The following is a 15,555-nucleotide window of genomic DNA, read 5'->3' as shown; positions in this document are numbered from 1 at the left end:
CCACCCAATTTAAGGTCCCCAAGGCAACAAATGCTAAAACCTTTCAAACGTTAAAACATTTCAGAAATATGTGTGTGTGTGTGTGTGTGTGTGTCAATACACGCATGCACACACACTAAAAATAAAATTTAAATGTTTCAAAATATAAACACACAAGCAATGGACCAATAAGAGGTCACTAGGGAAATATCAAACAACACCAAAAAAGGGTTTTTTTAACCTACTGGCAGATGGCAACGATAGAGAGGGTCAGCTGCAGGGCCGGAACGAGGGGGAACTGCACCTGGGGCATGCGTGCGCCCTGTGTCCCTGCTACACCTGGCTCTGCCCTGGAATGCCACACCCCCACACCGGCTCGCGCATCCCTCCCATCCTCTTTGCGCTACGCCACTGGTCAGATGGATCACCCTTGGGAGGAAGTCCCAAAGTTTCAGTGCCATCATCATAAAGGCCCCGTTTCGGGTCTCTACCCATCAAGCCTTAGGGCAGTGGTGGCGAACCTTTGGCACTCCAGATGTTATGGACTACAATTCCCATCAGCCCCTGCCAGCATGGCCAATTGGCCATGCTGACAGTGGCTGATGGGAATTGCAGTCCATGACATCCGGTGTGCCAAAGGTTCGCCACCACAGCCTTAGGGGATGTGAGGACCCAACATCAGGCCTCTGACCACGAACATAGTGATCAGTGATATGCCAGCTAACCTGAACTGTAAAATATGTCACAAAATCACTGGTCTGCCGCATTCATATTTTAAAAAAAATCACTTTCCTTTGAAGATGCTATTGCCTTTTCTCTTCTTATTATTCAACACTCCCTTTAGATTAATATAAAACGCTATTCATGCTGTTGTGTTCTGCCTGGCTCTTTCAGTCCCAGAGGTCACAGTGGAAGTAAAAGCTTGTGAGTTTTCTGGGTAGATTCTGCAGGTGCCAAATGTAAAGTTTGTCATTCAGTTCGCTTTAACATTCGCTGGTGTTTCCTCTTTACTACCAAACTGCGGGTTGCTGCTTTGATTCCTTTGCTGAAAGCAGATGAAGCTGGTTTGGAACACAAGGTGGATTTGTAACTTCAGTGGTTTAAAAAGCAAGCAGAGAAATGCAATTTTTCCCCCCCAAAGTAAAAGGAAAAAATTTACATTACAAAAGAAATGTCCATATTAAATATGCACATATTTATGGCTACTATTAAAGGGTATTTTCACCCAAAACGACAAGTGTTATCTTTTATTATAAAAGCAGCTTCCAACATAAAGGTGTTGTTTAAAAAAATATTCTGAGGCGTTGCTTCTTAGATTCAAAAGCAAGATTTGATATGAGAGATGTTTTGTATCAAAATTATTTTTAACCTACTTCTTAGGGGAAAACAGACTTCATTCAGGAGAACAAAAAAGAAAAATCTTATAATCTGTAACTATTTTTTCCCATGCAGTTCTGCCCAGAGAGAATATGTTATATTTAAAAGATTTTAAAGGAATTCTGTTCAGACTTAACTAAGGAGGGGAGTAAGCATGTTTTAAAACCCCTGGGAAATTTCTAATTTTGGTTCAGTTTCATTGGCCTATTCTCTAATAACATATTTCCATGGAAAATTCATCAACCTATTAATATTTTTTGTCCCTCTGTGCTGGTTGTAGCAGTTGTTCCGCCAGTATCTCTCTCTCTCTCTCTCTCATCTATCTATCTATCTATCTATCTATCTATCTATCTATCTATCTATCTATCTATCTATCTATCTATCTATCTATCTATCTATCTATCTATCTATCTATCTATCTATCTATCTATCATCTATCATCTATCATCTATCATCTATCATCTATCATCTATCTATCATCTATCATCTATTTATCTGTCTGTCTGTCTGTCTGTCTGTCTGTCTGTCTGTCTGTCTGTCTGTCTAATCTAACAAGGCGTAATTGTGGCAATTCACTTTTTAAACAGCTGTTCAGGTGCAAGAGCAGAGGGGGTAAGGCACACTCAAAAAAGTACAAGCATGGTGTAATGGTTAAGAACAGGTGGATTCTAATCTGGAGAACCGGGTTTGATTCCCCACTCCTCCACATGAGCAGCAGACTCTAATCTGCTGAACTGGGTTTGTTTCCCTGCTCCTCCAAATGAAGCCTGCTGGGTGACCTTGGGCCAGTCACAGTTCTCTCAGAACTCTCTCAGCCCCCACTACCTCACAAGGTGTCCATTGTGGAGAGAGGAAGATAAAGGCATTTGTAAGCCACCTTGACTCTCCTTTCAGGAGAGAAAGGGGAAGGGGACATTAATCCAAACTCTTTTTCTCTTTATGTAAGGTCAAAGGGGAAGGCCCATCGGTGGCTGCCATTTACAATTAAGGCAACATATATTGGCAACGACTCTCTTGCCCTGAGAGGATTAGCATCCTACAAACACTTCTACAAGTTGAATTTTAATGTTTCATGAATAATGACAGCAATGACCTGCAAGAGTTTTCTAGAGCCCATTGTATTTTTTTGCACAACGGTCTTTATTGCTAGTTAGCAATAATAATTTTTTGCAAATTCAAAAGCATCTAAAATAATTGTTTAACAATAATTCAGTTTTGCAAAAGTGCTAGATTTCCCCCCCCCCCCCATGTCACACTGCATCATGAATGTTGTATTCGTAATTCTATGTGAACTGGTTTCAAATTATTATCTTCAACTTTCACATGCAAATGGAAATGACTTTGTGGGAAAGAGGCAAAATATGGGGCACAGGCAAATTGGTGGTAGTGATGGAAAGTGTCGCCAAGGCGCAGGGAACTTATGGCAACCCCATAGAGTTTTCAAGGGAAGAGACTTTCAGTGGGGGTTTGCCATTACCTGCCTCTGTGTAGCAAACTTGGGCTTAAGAACATAAGAACATAAGAACAAGCCAGCTGGATCAGACCAAAGTCCATCTAGTCCAGCTCTCTGCTACTCGCAGTGGCCCACCAGGTGCCTTTGGGAGCTCACATGTAGGATGTGAACGCAATGGCCTTCTGCGGCTGTTGCTCCCGATCACCTGGTCTGTTAAGGCATTTGCAATCTCAGATCAAAGAGGATCAAGATTGGTAGCCATAAATCAACTTCTCCTCCATAAATCTGTCCAAGCCCCTTTTAAAGCTATCCAGGTTAGTGGCCATCACCACCTCCTGCGGCAGCATATTCCAAACACCAATCACACGTTGCGTGAAGAAGTGTTTCCTTTTATTAGTCCTAATTCTTCCCCCCAGCATTTTCAATGAATGTCCCCTGGTTCTAGTATTGTGAGAAAGAGAGAAAAATGTCTCTCTGTCAACATTTTCTACCCCATGCATAATTTTGTAGACTTCAATCATATCCCCCCTCAGCCGCCTCCTCTCCAAACTAAAGAGTCCCAAACGCTGCAGCCTCTCCTCATAGGGAAGGTACTCCAGTCCCTCAATCATCCTTGTTGCCCTTCTCTGCACTTTTTCTATCTCCTCAATATCCTTTTTGAGATGCGGCGACCAGAACTGGACACAGTACTCCAAGTGCGGGGTCAGCATCCTAATTGCTTTATATAAGGGCATGACAATCTTTGCAGTTTTATTCTCAATTCCTTTTCTAATGATCCCCAGCATAGAGTTTGCCTTTTTCACAGCTGCCATGCATTGAGTTGACATTCCCATGGAACTATCAACTAAGACGCCTAAATCCCTTTCTCTCTTCCACCAATGGTACTGTGACTGATAAAGCACTGACCCCTGTAGCGCAGTATGTGAAGTTTGGATTTTTTGCCCCTATGTGCATCACTTTACATTTTGCTACATTGAACTGCATTTGCCATTTCTGAGCCCACTCACCTAATTTATCAAGGTCTGCTTGGAGCTCTTCGCAATCCTTTGTGGTTCTCACCACCCTACATAATTTGGTATCATCTGCAAACTTGGCCACCACGCTACCCACCCCTACTTCCAGGTCATTTATGAATAGGTTAAAGAGCACTGGTCCCAAAACGGATCCTTGGGGGACACCACTCCCGACATCTCTCCATTGTGAGAACTTTGTGGCTTCCTTGGTGGTCTCCCATCCATGTAGTAACCAGGGACCAATTCTTCTTAGCTTCCGAGACCTGCTGAGTTAAGGCTAGCCTGGGCCATCCAAGTCAGGTAGGGTTGCCAGCCTTTTTCTATGGGGTAAGTGGAATCAGAAGATTTTTCAAAAGACATTGCCATCACATTGGTCATGTTGATAGGGCTGCCATCTCCGAGTTTGGAAATTCCTGGATTTTCTGAGGGGAGCCTGAGGAGAGAGTGCAATGCCATAGAGCCGTGGTGGCGAACCTTTGGTACTCCAGATGTTAAGGACTACTGTTCCCATCAGCCCCTGCCGGCATGGCCAATTGGCCTTGCTGGCAGGGGCTGATGGGAACTGTAGTCCTTAACATCTGGAGTGCCAAAGGTTCGCCACCACTGCCATAGAGTCTACACTACAGCTGTTTTCTCCAGGAAAATCGATTTTTGTATCCTGGAGATCAGTTGTGATTCTAGGAAATTTCCTTCCTGTTCCTGGTTGTTGAAAGGGTCACAGTTTTTCAAGTGCCGTTTTCTAATTTCTAAAACTAATGCAGAAAAGTTCCGCTTGTAATGTGGAAACCATAGAGAATATCTTTTAAAAGTTTACAGGTGTCAAGTGGGAATAGTTTGCCACTGATATGAAGCAAAAGTTGCAGATTTTACAATTTCACCTCTAACGTTATACCTTTATAACTCAGGTAATAAAAGTCCAGTATGAAATGTACCCTAAGAAATAGCCTTGAGCCTGTCTAGATTCGAATCCAGTATCACCTTGGAGACCAACAAGATTTTCAGCATATGAGCGTTTGACAGTCAGAGCTCCACTTTGACCGTTAAAAGCACATGCCCTGAAATTCTTGCTGGTGTATAAAGTGCTATTGAATTTAAATGAATCTCTTCTACTACAGACTGACACCGCTGTGTTTCATTCTCTGAAACTACCTTTGGATGGCGTTAATGATTAATCAGCGGTTCCATCAAATTTCACCTGACATGATATTTCAAGGAGAAATTTAACTTTTGTTGCATAGGTGAAAGCATCCCAACATAGTATAGTGGTTTAGAATGGCAGACTCTAATCTGGAGAACCGTGTTTGATTCCTCACTCCTCCACATGAGTGGCTGACTCTTATCTGGTGAACTGGATTTGTTTCTGCACTCCTACACATGAAGCCCATGTGGGTGACCTTGGGCTAGTCACAGTTCTCTCAGAACTCTCTCAACCCCACCTACCTCTTAAGGCACAGGTGTCAAACTTGCAGCCCTCCAGATGTTATGGACTACAGTCCCCATCATCTCCCTGCCAGCATGCTGGCGAGGCTGCATGATGGGAACTGTAGTCCATAACATCTGGAAGGGTCAGCTTAGCAATTGGACTTACTCTATGTCTTAAGGTGTTTGCTGTGAGGAAGGGAAAGAGTTTGTAAGCTGCTTTGAGATTCCTTACAGGAGAGAAAGTGGGACAATAAATCCAAACCCTTCTTCTTCTTCATCAACCAAGGGAATTTCAGAAAGGGGGGGAAAGCTGCTTTGTGATCAGGGCATTTGATGGGAGAGAGGATTTCTGCACTCCCCTTATTTGTTGCTGCGCTTTTCTAAATTCCTCAAGTTTTCTCGAGCAATGTCATATTTCAAGGCAAGCAAATGTGTTTCCAGAGACCAAGAACGGAATGGGGATCAGGGGTGGGTATCTGTGGATCCCACGTCTAATTATTCTCATTGAGTTCCATCTTTTGAACTGGGTTTCCTGCTTGTTTATCCTTTATGCTAATACTGGAAAGAAACAATTAATTAGCCCGTTCTGTTGTGTCCTTTTATTTGGGCTTTCTTATTGTAAACTCATCTCTATTAGCGCTTAGGAGTCTCTACTCATCACAATAAATTATCTGTTGAGAATGCAAAGGAAACCAATTATGTCATACGTCTGTCTGTTAGAGGGGGGCAATTCCGGATCACTAAAATTTCAAAGCAGAACGTCTCTCTGCTTCGACGTGATGCTTCCGACATTTGTGTTACTATTTGCAGAAAGGCAAATGTGATTTACCAAAACCGTGTCTTTGAAAACTGAAAATTATTTATCACAGAAGAACAAGTGCTGCTTCTGTCGTTTTTGCTTGATGTTAAATCAGTCACATTGTGAATTCAGCCTTGCGGGGGATCTCCTGCTGCCACCGGGCCTTTCCCAGTGCTGCTCAGGTGGGCAAAAGGAAAACAAAATGGGGACAGGGGGAATAGAGGTGAACAGTAGCATCCAGATGTACTGATGTAACTTCTAGATTGGCTGGAAGCTACAACATATTCTAAGTTGGGCCAGATGACTCTTGAAGCTACAGTTTGTGGTGTTTTTCGGTGGTTGTTTTTTGCACTGAGGGACATCTTTTTAAAAATGGCTCATCTTCATGGCAAAAAACGTTTTGATGATAAACTGTCATTGATGGGCATATCGCAGGACATGATGAGAGATCTCTGGAAATCAGAGGCTTTCTGTGAAATCAAAAGGTGTATTGAAGAGATTATGTTAGCATGTCGATTTGTGCTCATCGCAATTGCTCGTTTCAGTTCTTTTGGCATTCCTGCCCCAAGCTGCTTGTACCTATTTCTTAACTACCCCTTGTTTCTCAACAGCCTTTTTTTCTTGCTAGACCAGGGGTCTGCAACCCGCGGCTCTGGAGTCGCATGAGGCTCTTTCAGCCTTATAGTGCAGCTCTGCGTGGCCTGGAGGTCGGAGGGTAGCGTGGGTTTGTCCCTCCAGCCCTCCAGAGCAGTGCTGAAAGGAAAGGGGAGTGGAGGGGCCGAACCGGAGATGGCTCCGTGTGGAGCCGCCTCTCCGGCTCAGTAGATCTTTGGGGCTGTAGAAAATAGGCCCAAATGGCTCTTTGGGTGGTAAAGGTTGCTAGATCCTTCTATGGTTATGCAAGATAGATACCGCGTTTCCCCGAATATGATGTGCCATGTCTTATTTTCAGGGGATGTCTTATTTTTCTGTGTTCTGTTCGTCGGGCATGCTTCCAAACAAAAACTTTGCTATGTCTTACTCTTTGGGGATGGCCTTATATTTACGCCAGAGACTTCAAGCAAAACCTCTACTCATAGTCTTATTTTTGAGGGGGGATGTCTTTATAGTTAGGGCAGGGGTAGGGAACCTGCGGCTCTCCAGATGTTCAGGAACTACAATTCCCATCAGCCTCTGTCAGCATGGCCAATTGGCCATGCTGGTAGGGGCTGATGGGAATTGTAGTTCCTGAACATCTGGAGAGCCGCAGGTTCCCTACCCCTGTATTAGGGGAAACAGGGTACATGAGGTTACTATGGTGGATTCGGCCCAGGCCAAATATAATGGTGTACGTAGGACATTATATAAACATTTGAAGGACATTATGAAAACATTTGAAGGGTCACACAGATCACGTTCCTAAAACAAGTCTGGCCCATTTTATTCACCTCAAACCCAGATTTTCGAAAATCACTAAGCCAGTGAGCCAATCTCAGGTTGGAGGCAATCTCAGGTTGGGGGCACACCTGCAGGAGACGCTTCATTTCCCTCCCTGCCACCTGTTCACTTTTCATGCCATCCACTCTCAGGGAGAATCCACCTACCTGCCATTCTGTGCAGGTCACCCAGCAGGTTGTGGGCAGATTCTCTGAGCGCTCAAGAGCGTACAAAGTCTTCCAAGCACATGGCAGCAAATAGGACTGATCTACAGCAACACGTTCATAATTGCCCAACCACTGCAGGAAGGTCCCTTTTCCTTTTCTTTTGTGTGTTGCGCATGCGCAGCTATGCAGGTGCAGTTGATCATATTGTGAAACAATCTGCATGGCTATTGGGATTCATTTCGATATGCCTGCACAGCTACGCATGATTTGCAGGAAATTTTTAAAAAGAGAAGCGTCTCCATGCGAAGGCGCGATAGCATCCCGAATTGTTTGCATGGGCTCCAGTTGCTGCCTGAAGGGGTGAAGGGCACACACATGAATGGGAAAAAGGAAAACGGGTTCCTTAATAATGACTGCAATCCATTAAACATAAGCTGTGCGGAATCCACCTATGTTTGGAAAGGACCCTCCTGAGTTCTTCTACATCTATTGATTCTCTAGCACATGTGCTTCTGGAATGTTTTTTTAATGAGGATATAAGATTAACAGTTCATAAGAACATAAGAAAGAGCCTGCTGGATCAGACCAGAGTCCATCTAGTCCAGCACTCTGCTACTTGCAGTGGCCCACCAGGTGCCATTGGGAGCTCACATGCAGGATGAGAAAGCAATGGCCTTCTGCTGCTGCTGTTGCTCCCAAGCACCTGGACTGTTAAGGCATTTGCAATCTCAGATCAAGGAGGATCAAGATTGGTAGCCATAGATCGACTTTTCTAAAAATCTGTCCAAGCCCCTTTTAAAGCTATCCAGGTTAGTGGCCATCACCACCTCCTGTGGCAGCATATTCCAAACACCAATCACATGTTGTGTGAAGAAATGTTTCCTTTCATTAGTCCTAATTCTTCCCCCCAGCATTTTCAATGTATGCCCCCTGGTTCTAGTATTGTGAGAAAGAGAGAAAAATTTCTCTCTGTCAACATTTTCTACCCCATGCATAATTTTATAGACTTCAATCATATCCCCCCTCAGCCATCTCCTCTCCAAACTAAAGAGTCCCAAATGCTGCAGTCTCTCTTCATAAGGAAGGTGCTCCAGTCCCTCAATCATCCTCGTTGCCCTTCTCTGCACCTTTTCTATCTCTTCAATATCCTTTTTGAGATGTGGCGACCAGAACTGAACACAGTACTCCAAGTGCGGTCGCACCAATTCAGAGGGCAGCGACAGCCGGGGACTGTGCTGCTGCTGCGTCACGGCACCACCTCCAGAGGGGATCTAGGCAGCACGGGAAGGCAGCAAAAATGAAAAAACAGCCCCTGGAGATTCCCCCATAGCCCAAGCCAGACTTTAGCCACACTTTTGGTGGCACAAGTCGGACTCCTGTGCCAGAAGCATTCCCAGGCTAAAAGCCCAGTGGAAGGCAACTAAGGCTGGCCCCATCTCTGGAATGTCCCTGGACTGCCTTCAGCCATGTTTTCTTATGCTGGGATTTGGTAATGGTTGCCACCTGCATGAGCACCTGCATCAGCTTGACCCCATGCTGATTCCAGAAGTCCTTTTGCGCCCCTCCCCCTAGATTGGGCCGCCCATTTTATTATTGGACTAATATTTCCTGGTCTGAGTTAATCCCCTGACTATTGTGACAGTGATCCTAAGGTTACACTGACAGTGGAAAAATTTATGACATACCTTACATTCCTTAAAACATTAGAATTAGAATTATGCGGCTCAAGGTTTATGAATCAAGGAGCTTCTAAGGAGAAAGGACGGAACTGACAACAACATGTCACTGTTGACCCTCCAGTGTTCAGAGAAAACTCTATGGTTAAGCCAAATGCTTCAGTATCACTGGTAACATTGTTATGTCACTAGCAAGTTTCCCGCTTGTGACCAACTTAGTTCTGGCAACCTTAATTCAATCCTTGTTATAGATATAATTGTGGGTATAGTTCAAAGTGTGCATTCAGAAAAAGTTGCAGCTGGAAGATGTCCCACTGTGACAATCGAACCAATATCCAAGGTTGGTTTCCCTGGAGGAAATGGTTGCTTTGAGGATTGGACTCTCTAGGATTATACCAGGCTGAGCATCCACTCCTCCCCAAGCCCCATCCTCCCCAGGCTCCATTCTCCCTCCCCAAAAAAGCTCCAGATATGTCCCAGCCATAGCTGGCAACCCTATTTGGTGTGCTTCCACAGACTTTCCTTCTGGAAAGCTATGAAGGTTTGGGACCAAGGACATCCGCCATTTTCATGCATTTGCATTTATTGATTTATATCCCATTTCCCTCTGCAGTTGGGACTCCAAACATTGTTCTCCCCTTCTCCCTTTTCTCACAACAACCCTGTGAGGAAGGCTGGGCTGAGAATTTGTGCCAGGCAGGGGAATTTGTGCCAGTCACCCAGAGAGCTTCCAGGGTAGAAGTGGGAATGTATTTTTCTCTGCAGCATGCATCTTACTGAGCCAAGCCCCTGAAGATGCTAGCCATAGAGGTGGGGAAAATGTTAGGAGCAAAAACTTCCAGGGGCTTTCCGCACTACAGAAGGGAGCTAAGGTCGACTCGGTTCCCTTCAGTGGGGGGCGATTCCAGGCTGTCCGCACAGCAACTTACTAGGCTCCCTGGAACCGAGCCAAGTGGGCGGGATCATCTTGGAGCCTGTTTTGCTCCTCGATCGTGATTGGCGCGTGTGTTACCACGGGAAACGGGAGCGTTCTTTTTTTTACAGTTTTTACAGTTTACAGTTACATGCCCACCATGACTCTCCCGTTCTGCGCATGCCACAAAAGCGGCTCCTGATTGGTTGAACGGATTGAGGTGTCGTTTCAATGTGTCCGCACTTCGAAGCTTTGAAGCGGTATCGACCTTGTTCCAGCAGAAAGGTGTGTTCACTGCACCGCTACAGGAAATGTCGTGCGAGTTCTGAGGGGGGGGGGACCTGAGACAAAACAACGTTGAGCTCAGTTGCAGTGCGGATACACTGAGGTGAACCTAGATAGAAACCAGTACAACTCTGTCAGTGCGGAAAGTCCCCCAGACCACCCAGGCTGAAAATCCACGACAGCCAGTTGGTTGCAGCTTTAAAGCCTTTGACAATATACTGAAGTCTGACATTCACTCTGGCCCTTTCCGCACACTCGCGGAATCGAGCCTCCACCGGCATGATTTATGCTGGTGGAGGCTCAGGGACTGTTCGCACACCAGCATGCGAGCGGCCCTGACTGCCCTTGCAGCTGGAGAGGCGGCTCCGCGCCTCTAGAGGGACGCTACACAAGAAGGGGAGTGGAGCCAACGGGGAAAGCAGCGTCTTCCCGGTGGTGCAAGTTTGCACTGCGCCGGTGGGACATGCTGTTTTTCGAAAAGCTTGCTCATTGAGTGAGGTTTTCAGGGGCGGCTTCACGCTGCCCAGGGAAAGCCAGGACGGCACTGCTGCCCAGCAGCAACGCATCCTGTGCGAACAGTCTCCCAGGGACGGCGTTTTTGCCATCCCTGGGACGCTGTATTTGGCCCGTGCGGAAAGGGCCTCTGATGCTATAAACTACATCATCGCCAGTCATAGAATTTCACTCTCTGGAAGCACACGAACAGGAGCGCTCTGCAGACTGATTGTCAGGTGCTTCCTTGTATTGTGTGAACGCACTTTTGAGAGGATGAGAAACAGATCCACAAATGAAAAATGAAAGGAACATCTGCAGGGGCAACAGTTGGAATGTTTTGAACTGCCTGTTATTAAGTAGACAACCCTGTTTTACACTGGAATTCTTCATAATTATGTTCTAGGAGTGGGAGAAACAACAGATGTTGAATAAAGATTGCAAATTCTAAAAAGAGCCCATTCAAATTCTTTTCTTCCTCCCCAGAAATGAGCTATAGTTGCTCTCACCGAGAGGTATTTTGGCACGCCAGCCAGCCAGCAATCTATTTCTCAAATTCATTGCCCATTTCAGCAAGATTAATGTTGAACGGAGTGTTCCTTCTTGCATCTGATCACTTGAACAATTATACAGCTCCAATAATCCCCAAGCCGGTCTTTCAGAAAACAGCTGAATGTTGCCTCCAGCAATTTCATAAAGCAGATTAAATGAATATGATATCAGGTCAAAAATGCGGCGAGCACTTTCACAGGAGAAGACAGCGGGTTTTTGCTTTTCTCTCGCCCTCCCTCCCCTCCTTGTAAATTAATTGTTTTACTCAGCACAAAAAAAGGAGGCAAAAAAACAATCAATAAAGGAGTACGGTTGTCAAGGTCTTTGTCAAATAAATGTCATTATAGTGGAATTACATATTAGATCCAGCAAAATGCTTTAAGGTACGGCAAAAATAGCGAATTGCTGAGCTGGGGGCTCGCACGGCTGCCTCGAGTGTTAAGGTTTGCTCCAGACGCACACTTTGAGCAAAGTCTCTTGGTCACATGGCTATGGAGTACAGCCACTCCACCCCAGTGTGTAGAAGGTAGGATCAGTGGTGAGCTTAGGTCGTTTTGCACTCTGAACAAGATGTTCAAATAAATAGGTTGCCATTCTCTAGTTAGGACCTGGAGATATCTCAGATTTACAACCAAAGTCCCGATTGGAGAAATCAGTTCTCCTGGAGAAAATGGCTCCTTTAGAGAGGGGGCTCCGTGACATCACATCCTCACGAAACCCCGCCCTCCACAAGCTCCACCCCCATATCTCCAGGATTTTCACAACCCAGACACGGCCCCTTTCTCCCCCAGCAAATCTGAAGCAAACAGTGGACATTTTATCCAATTCCTCTCGTCCCTGATCACCATCTTCACAAATCAACACAGATGTTGCCACTTGATTCTGTGCAAATTTACTCAGTATTGATACACTGTTTTTCTGCCCAGTATGCAAAGCAACTCAAAGCAGCTTAAATCATTCTTCTCTCTATTTTATCTTCACAACAGCCCTTTGGGTAGGTTTAGTTAATGGGCTTAAGGTCGTGCAGCACAGCCAAGTGGGGATTTGAACCTGGGATTTTCCCGGTTTCTTGTCCAACACTCTAGCCCAGTGGTGGCGAACCTTTGGCACTCCAGATGTTATGGACTACAATTCCCATCAGCCCCTGCCAGCATGGACAATTGTGGGAGGGGCTGGTGGGAGGGGCTGATGGGAATTGTTGGCAGGGGCTGATGGGAATTGTAGTCCATAAGATCTGGAGTGCCAAAGGTTCGCCACCACGACTCTAGCCACTGTGCCATACACTGGCTTGGGGGCTGCTTTCCTGAGCTATGGGACTACAGACCTCCTCTCTATGTCTAGCCCTGTGATGTTGCTGGGTAGCCTTCTACTCACAGGCCAGTATGTATTCCAGGTTGATATGTGCACTTTGCAATCCCCTCGGGCTGTTTTAAGGAAGAGGCATCTGCCAAATGAAGCCTATGCCTGAGTCTCAGGTTAGTTAGCCCATAGAGACCAAAACACCTTGAGAAAAAGACCCTTGACTAGGTGGGCGTGCGAACCTGGCTTCAAATGCTACCCAAAGCACCTTACTTTATGACCCACAGTTGCTGCTCAGGTGTAATAATGTGCACAGAGTTGGCAACAGGACACAGTGAAGTAATGCTAGTCTTTGCCAAGATGGAGGCATGTCGCCAGGCAAAATCTTCAGTGGGGCTGTAATTCAGAAAAAAAGGATGGGTGGAAAGGATGTTCAGTGGCATACTGCCTATGTAGGGACAGGGGGTAACCCATGTGCCCAGGCACACACCTTTCAATCATGTTGCGGGGGGTGGGGGAGCGCTGGATTTGCTGGCGCCCAAGGCCAGGCCCAGTAGTGCAGCCAGGAGGCCTCTTCCCCAGTGGGGCTTTGCAGCCTCCCAGGCACAAAGAAGGCAGGACTCAGCAGCAGCCCTGTTGGCCGCCCACTCTCCCTGCCAGTAAGTGGGACATGGGGGCAGGGGATCCCGGAGCAGTTGTTGTCCTTGGGTGACATTTTCCTCCAGATCGTCTCTAGGGATATTGCAGGTCCTCCTCCGTGGATGGTGGTGGTAGGAAGTGCCATCAATTTACAGCCAACTCATGGCGACCTGGTAGAGTTTTTTAAGATTAGAGATTTTCAGAGGTGGTTTGCCATTCCTTCCTCTGCATAGGAACTGTGGGCTTCCTGGGTGGTCTCCCCTGCAGGGACTAACCAAGAGCAACCCTGCTTAGTTTCTGAGATATGCTGTGATCGGGCTAGCTCATGCCATCCTTAGAGGGGATGCCATTTGAACAAGCAGAATGTGTGGTTAACACTTTTTTTTTGTATGCATATTGGCAAAACAAGCTATTTTCAGGAATAAATCAAATGCTGTATATACTCGCGCATAAGTCGACTTCTTCAGCACATTTTTTGTGCCGAAAAAGCCCTCCTCGACTTATACATGAGCCGCCGCCCGTCATCTCCCTCACTCATTTAATTTCATTTATACCCCACTTTTCTCCCCAGATGGGAACCCAAAGTGGTTTTCACCAGTCTCCTCATCTCCATTTTATCCTCACATGAACCCTCTGATGTAGGCTAGGCAGAGAGGGTGTGACTGGACCAAGGTCACCCGGCAAGTTTCTGGGCAGAGTGGGAATTCAAACCTGGGTCTCCCAGATCATAGTCCGATACTCTAACCACTACACCACACTCATAGACATCAAGTCTGGGCTCTAGGAGGCCATAAGACATGGAAGTAGTAACAGCTGTCGGAGGTTTTATGAATTTCAGGTGCATTTAGTGGAAAACCCAACAATAGAGTTTTCGCACAAAATGAACATGCAAAGGGCATCAACTGCCCTTGCTTCATCATTAAGAATTTAAAATATAATAATCATAGTAATCTTTGGCTTTTATTTAGCTCAGTTCAGGAATTCAATGTGCTCTGCAAACTCAGTTATCTCAGCAGTCCTCACTCACAACAGTGTTGTAAGGTAGGAAATCTAGGGGAGGCTGAGACATGTTCGTTTGGCTAAGATCAGGTAGCGAGTTTGTGGCTGAATGGAGATCGAAACCCAAGACTTCTCCATACCTGGGCTACTATGTAGTTATCCAAGGCTGCACCAAACCTTCCAAATTCTGTCCTGGAAAATAGTTTGGCAGGTTGAGATTTCCGCTACTTGATTTTTTCTTCTTCAATCCAGAAGCGACTTCAGTTGAGTGCCAGTGGGCCGTGCCAAATTACCTGAGGCCAGCAGATTTTGGCACGCACATTAAAAAGCAGTCAACAGTCCTTTTGTTTTCTGTAATTATTTTACCATCAATTGAGCGGTCTGCCTGAGACCGAAAAGGCTTTTTGCCCCGCCAGCAGCAAGGAATCGCTGGTTTGTGCTTGTGAGTATCAGGAGACTACTGAGCTATGGAATAACCCGCAGCATGGCTATGTACAAAGTGCGCGTCATGTCATCTTCGATGTCATTCAGCATCAAGGAAGCCCCAAGGTCTCCGTCTGCACAGTAATTCTGTTTGGTGGGCAAGCTGAGAATACTTGGGAAATGGAATTTAGACTTCCTCTGGACTCCCTTTACCCTGCAGCAAGAATTTTTTTTATTTGGGGAGTTGGGACTTTGAATTCAGATGACTTCTTTCCCCCCTGCAAATGATTTTTTTCCCACTTGTTAACTAAAAAAAAATATTTTATTTTTCAAGCATTCCCGACTTTGCTTTCCTTTGCTATCCTCACCCTACACACCATCACAGCTAGACTTCAGTCTGTTGATCTTCTGCCAGGTGAGCAAAACCCTTCGTCTGCTGAGCTGTCTAACTCTCGCGATCCAGATTTTACATGTGAGATTGTAATGTTTCATGGGGGTGGGGTGGGGTGGGGGTCTTTTTCTCTTTGTAAAAGATTACTGCTGGTAATTTCCGATTACTTGTTTTCTTTTACCAAAAGGACTTTCAGAGATCTTGGTAATCAAGGGATCTTTGAAGTGTCTGGTTCTGCTGGCTGGAACTCTGTTGGCCGA

General features: G+C 45.7%; 1 protein-coding gene across 9 annotated transcripts in view; it reads left to right on the top strand.

The window, feature by feature from the left end:
- PCDH17 (protocadherin 17) overlaps positions 1 to 15,555 on the top strand; it is a 204,395-nt gene that overhangs the window by 145,967 nt on the left and 42,873 nt on the right. For 2 of the 9 annotated variants that reach the window (XM_048492746.1, XM_048492749.1), the window contains exon 4: positions 15,239 to 15,319. The exons of the other annotated variants lie outside the window; for them this stretch is intronic. In XM_048492746.1, coding sequence (XP_048348703.1) covers positions 15,239 to 15,319 — 81 coding nt within the window. The remainder of the gene's footprint in view (positions 1 to 15,238; positions 15,320 to 15,555) is intronic. 9 annotated transcript variants of the gene reach the window in all.

Source organism: Sphaerodactylus townsendi, linkage group LG04 (genome assembly GCF_021028975.2).
Source record: "Sphaerodactylus townsendi isolate TG3544 linkage group LG04, MPM_Stown_v2.3, whole genome shotgun sequence".
Taxonomy (NCBI): Eukaryota; Metazoa; Chordata; class Lepidosauria; order Squamata; family Sphaerodactylidae; genus Sphaerodactylus; species Sphaerodactylus townsendi.
This window is presented reverse-complemented; position numbering and strand designations above follow the sequence as displayed.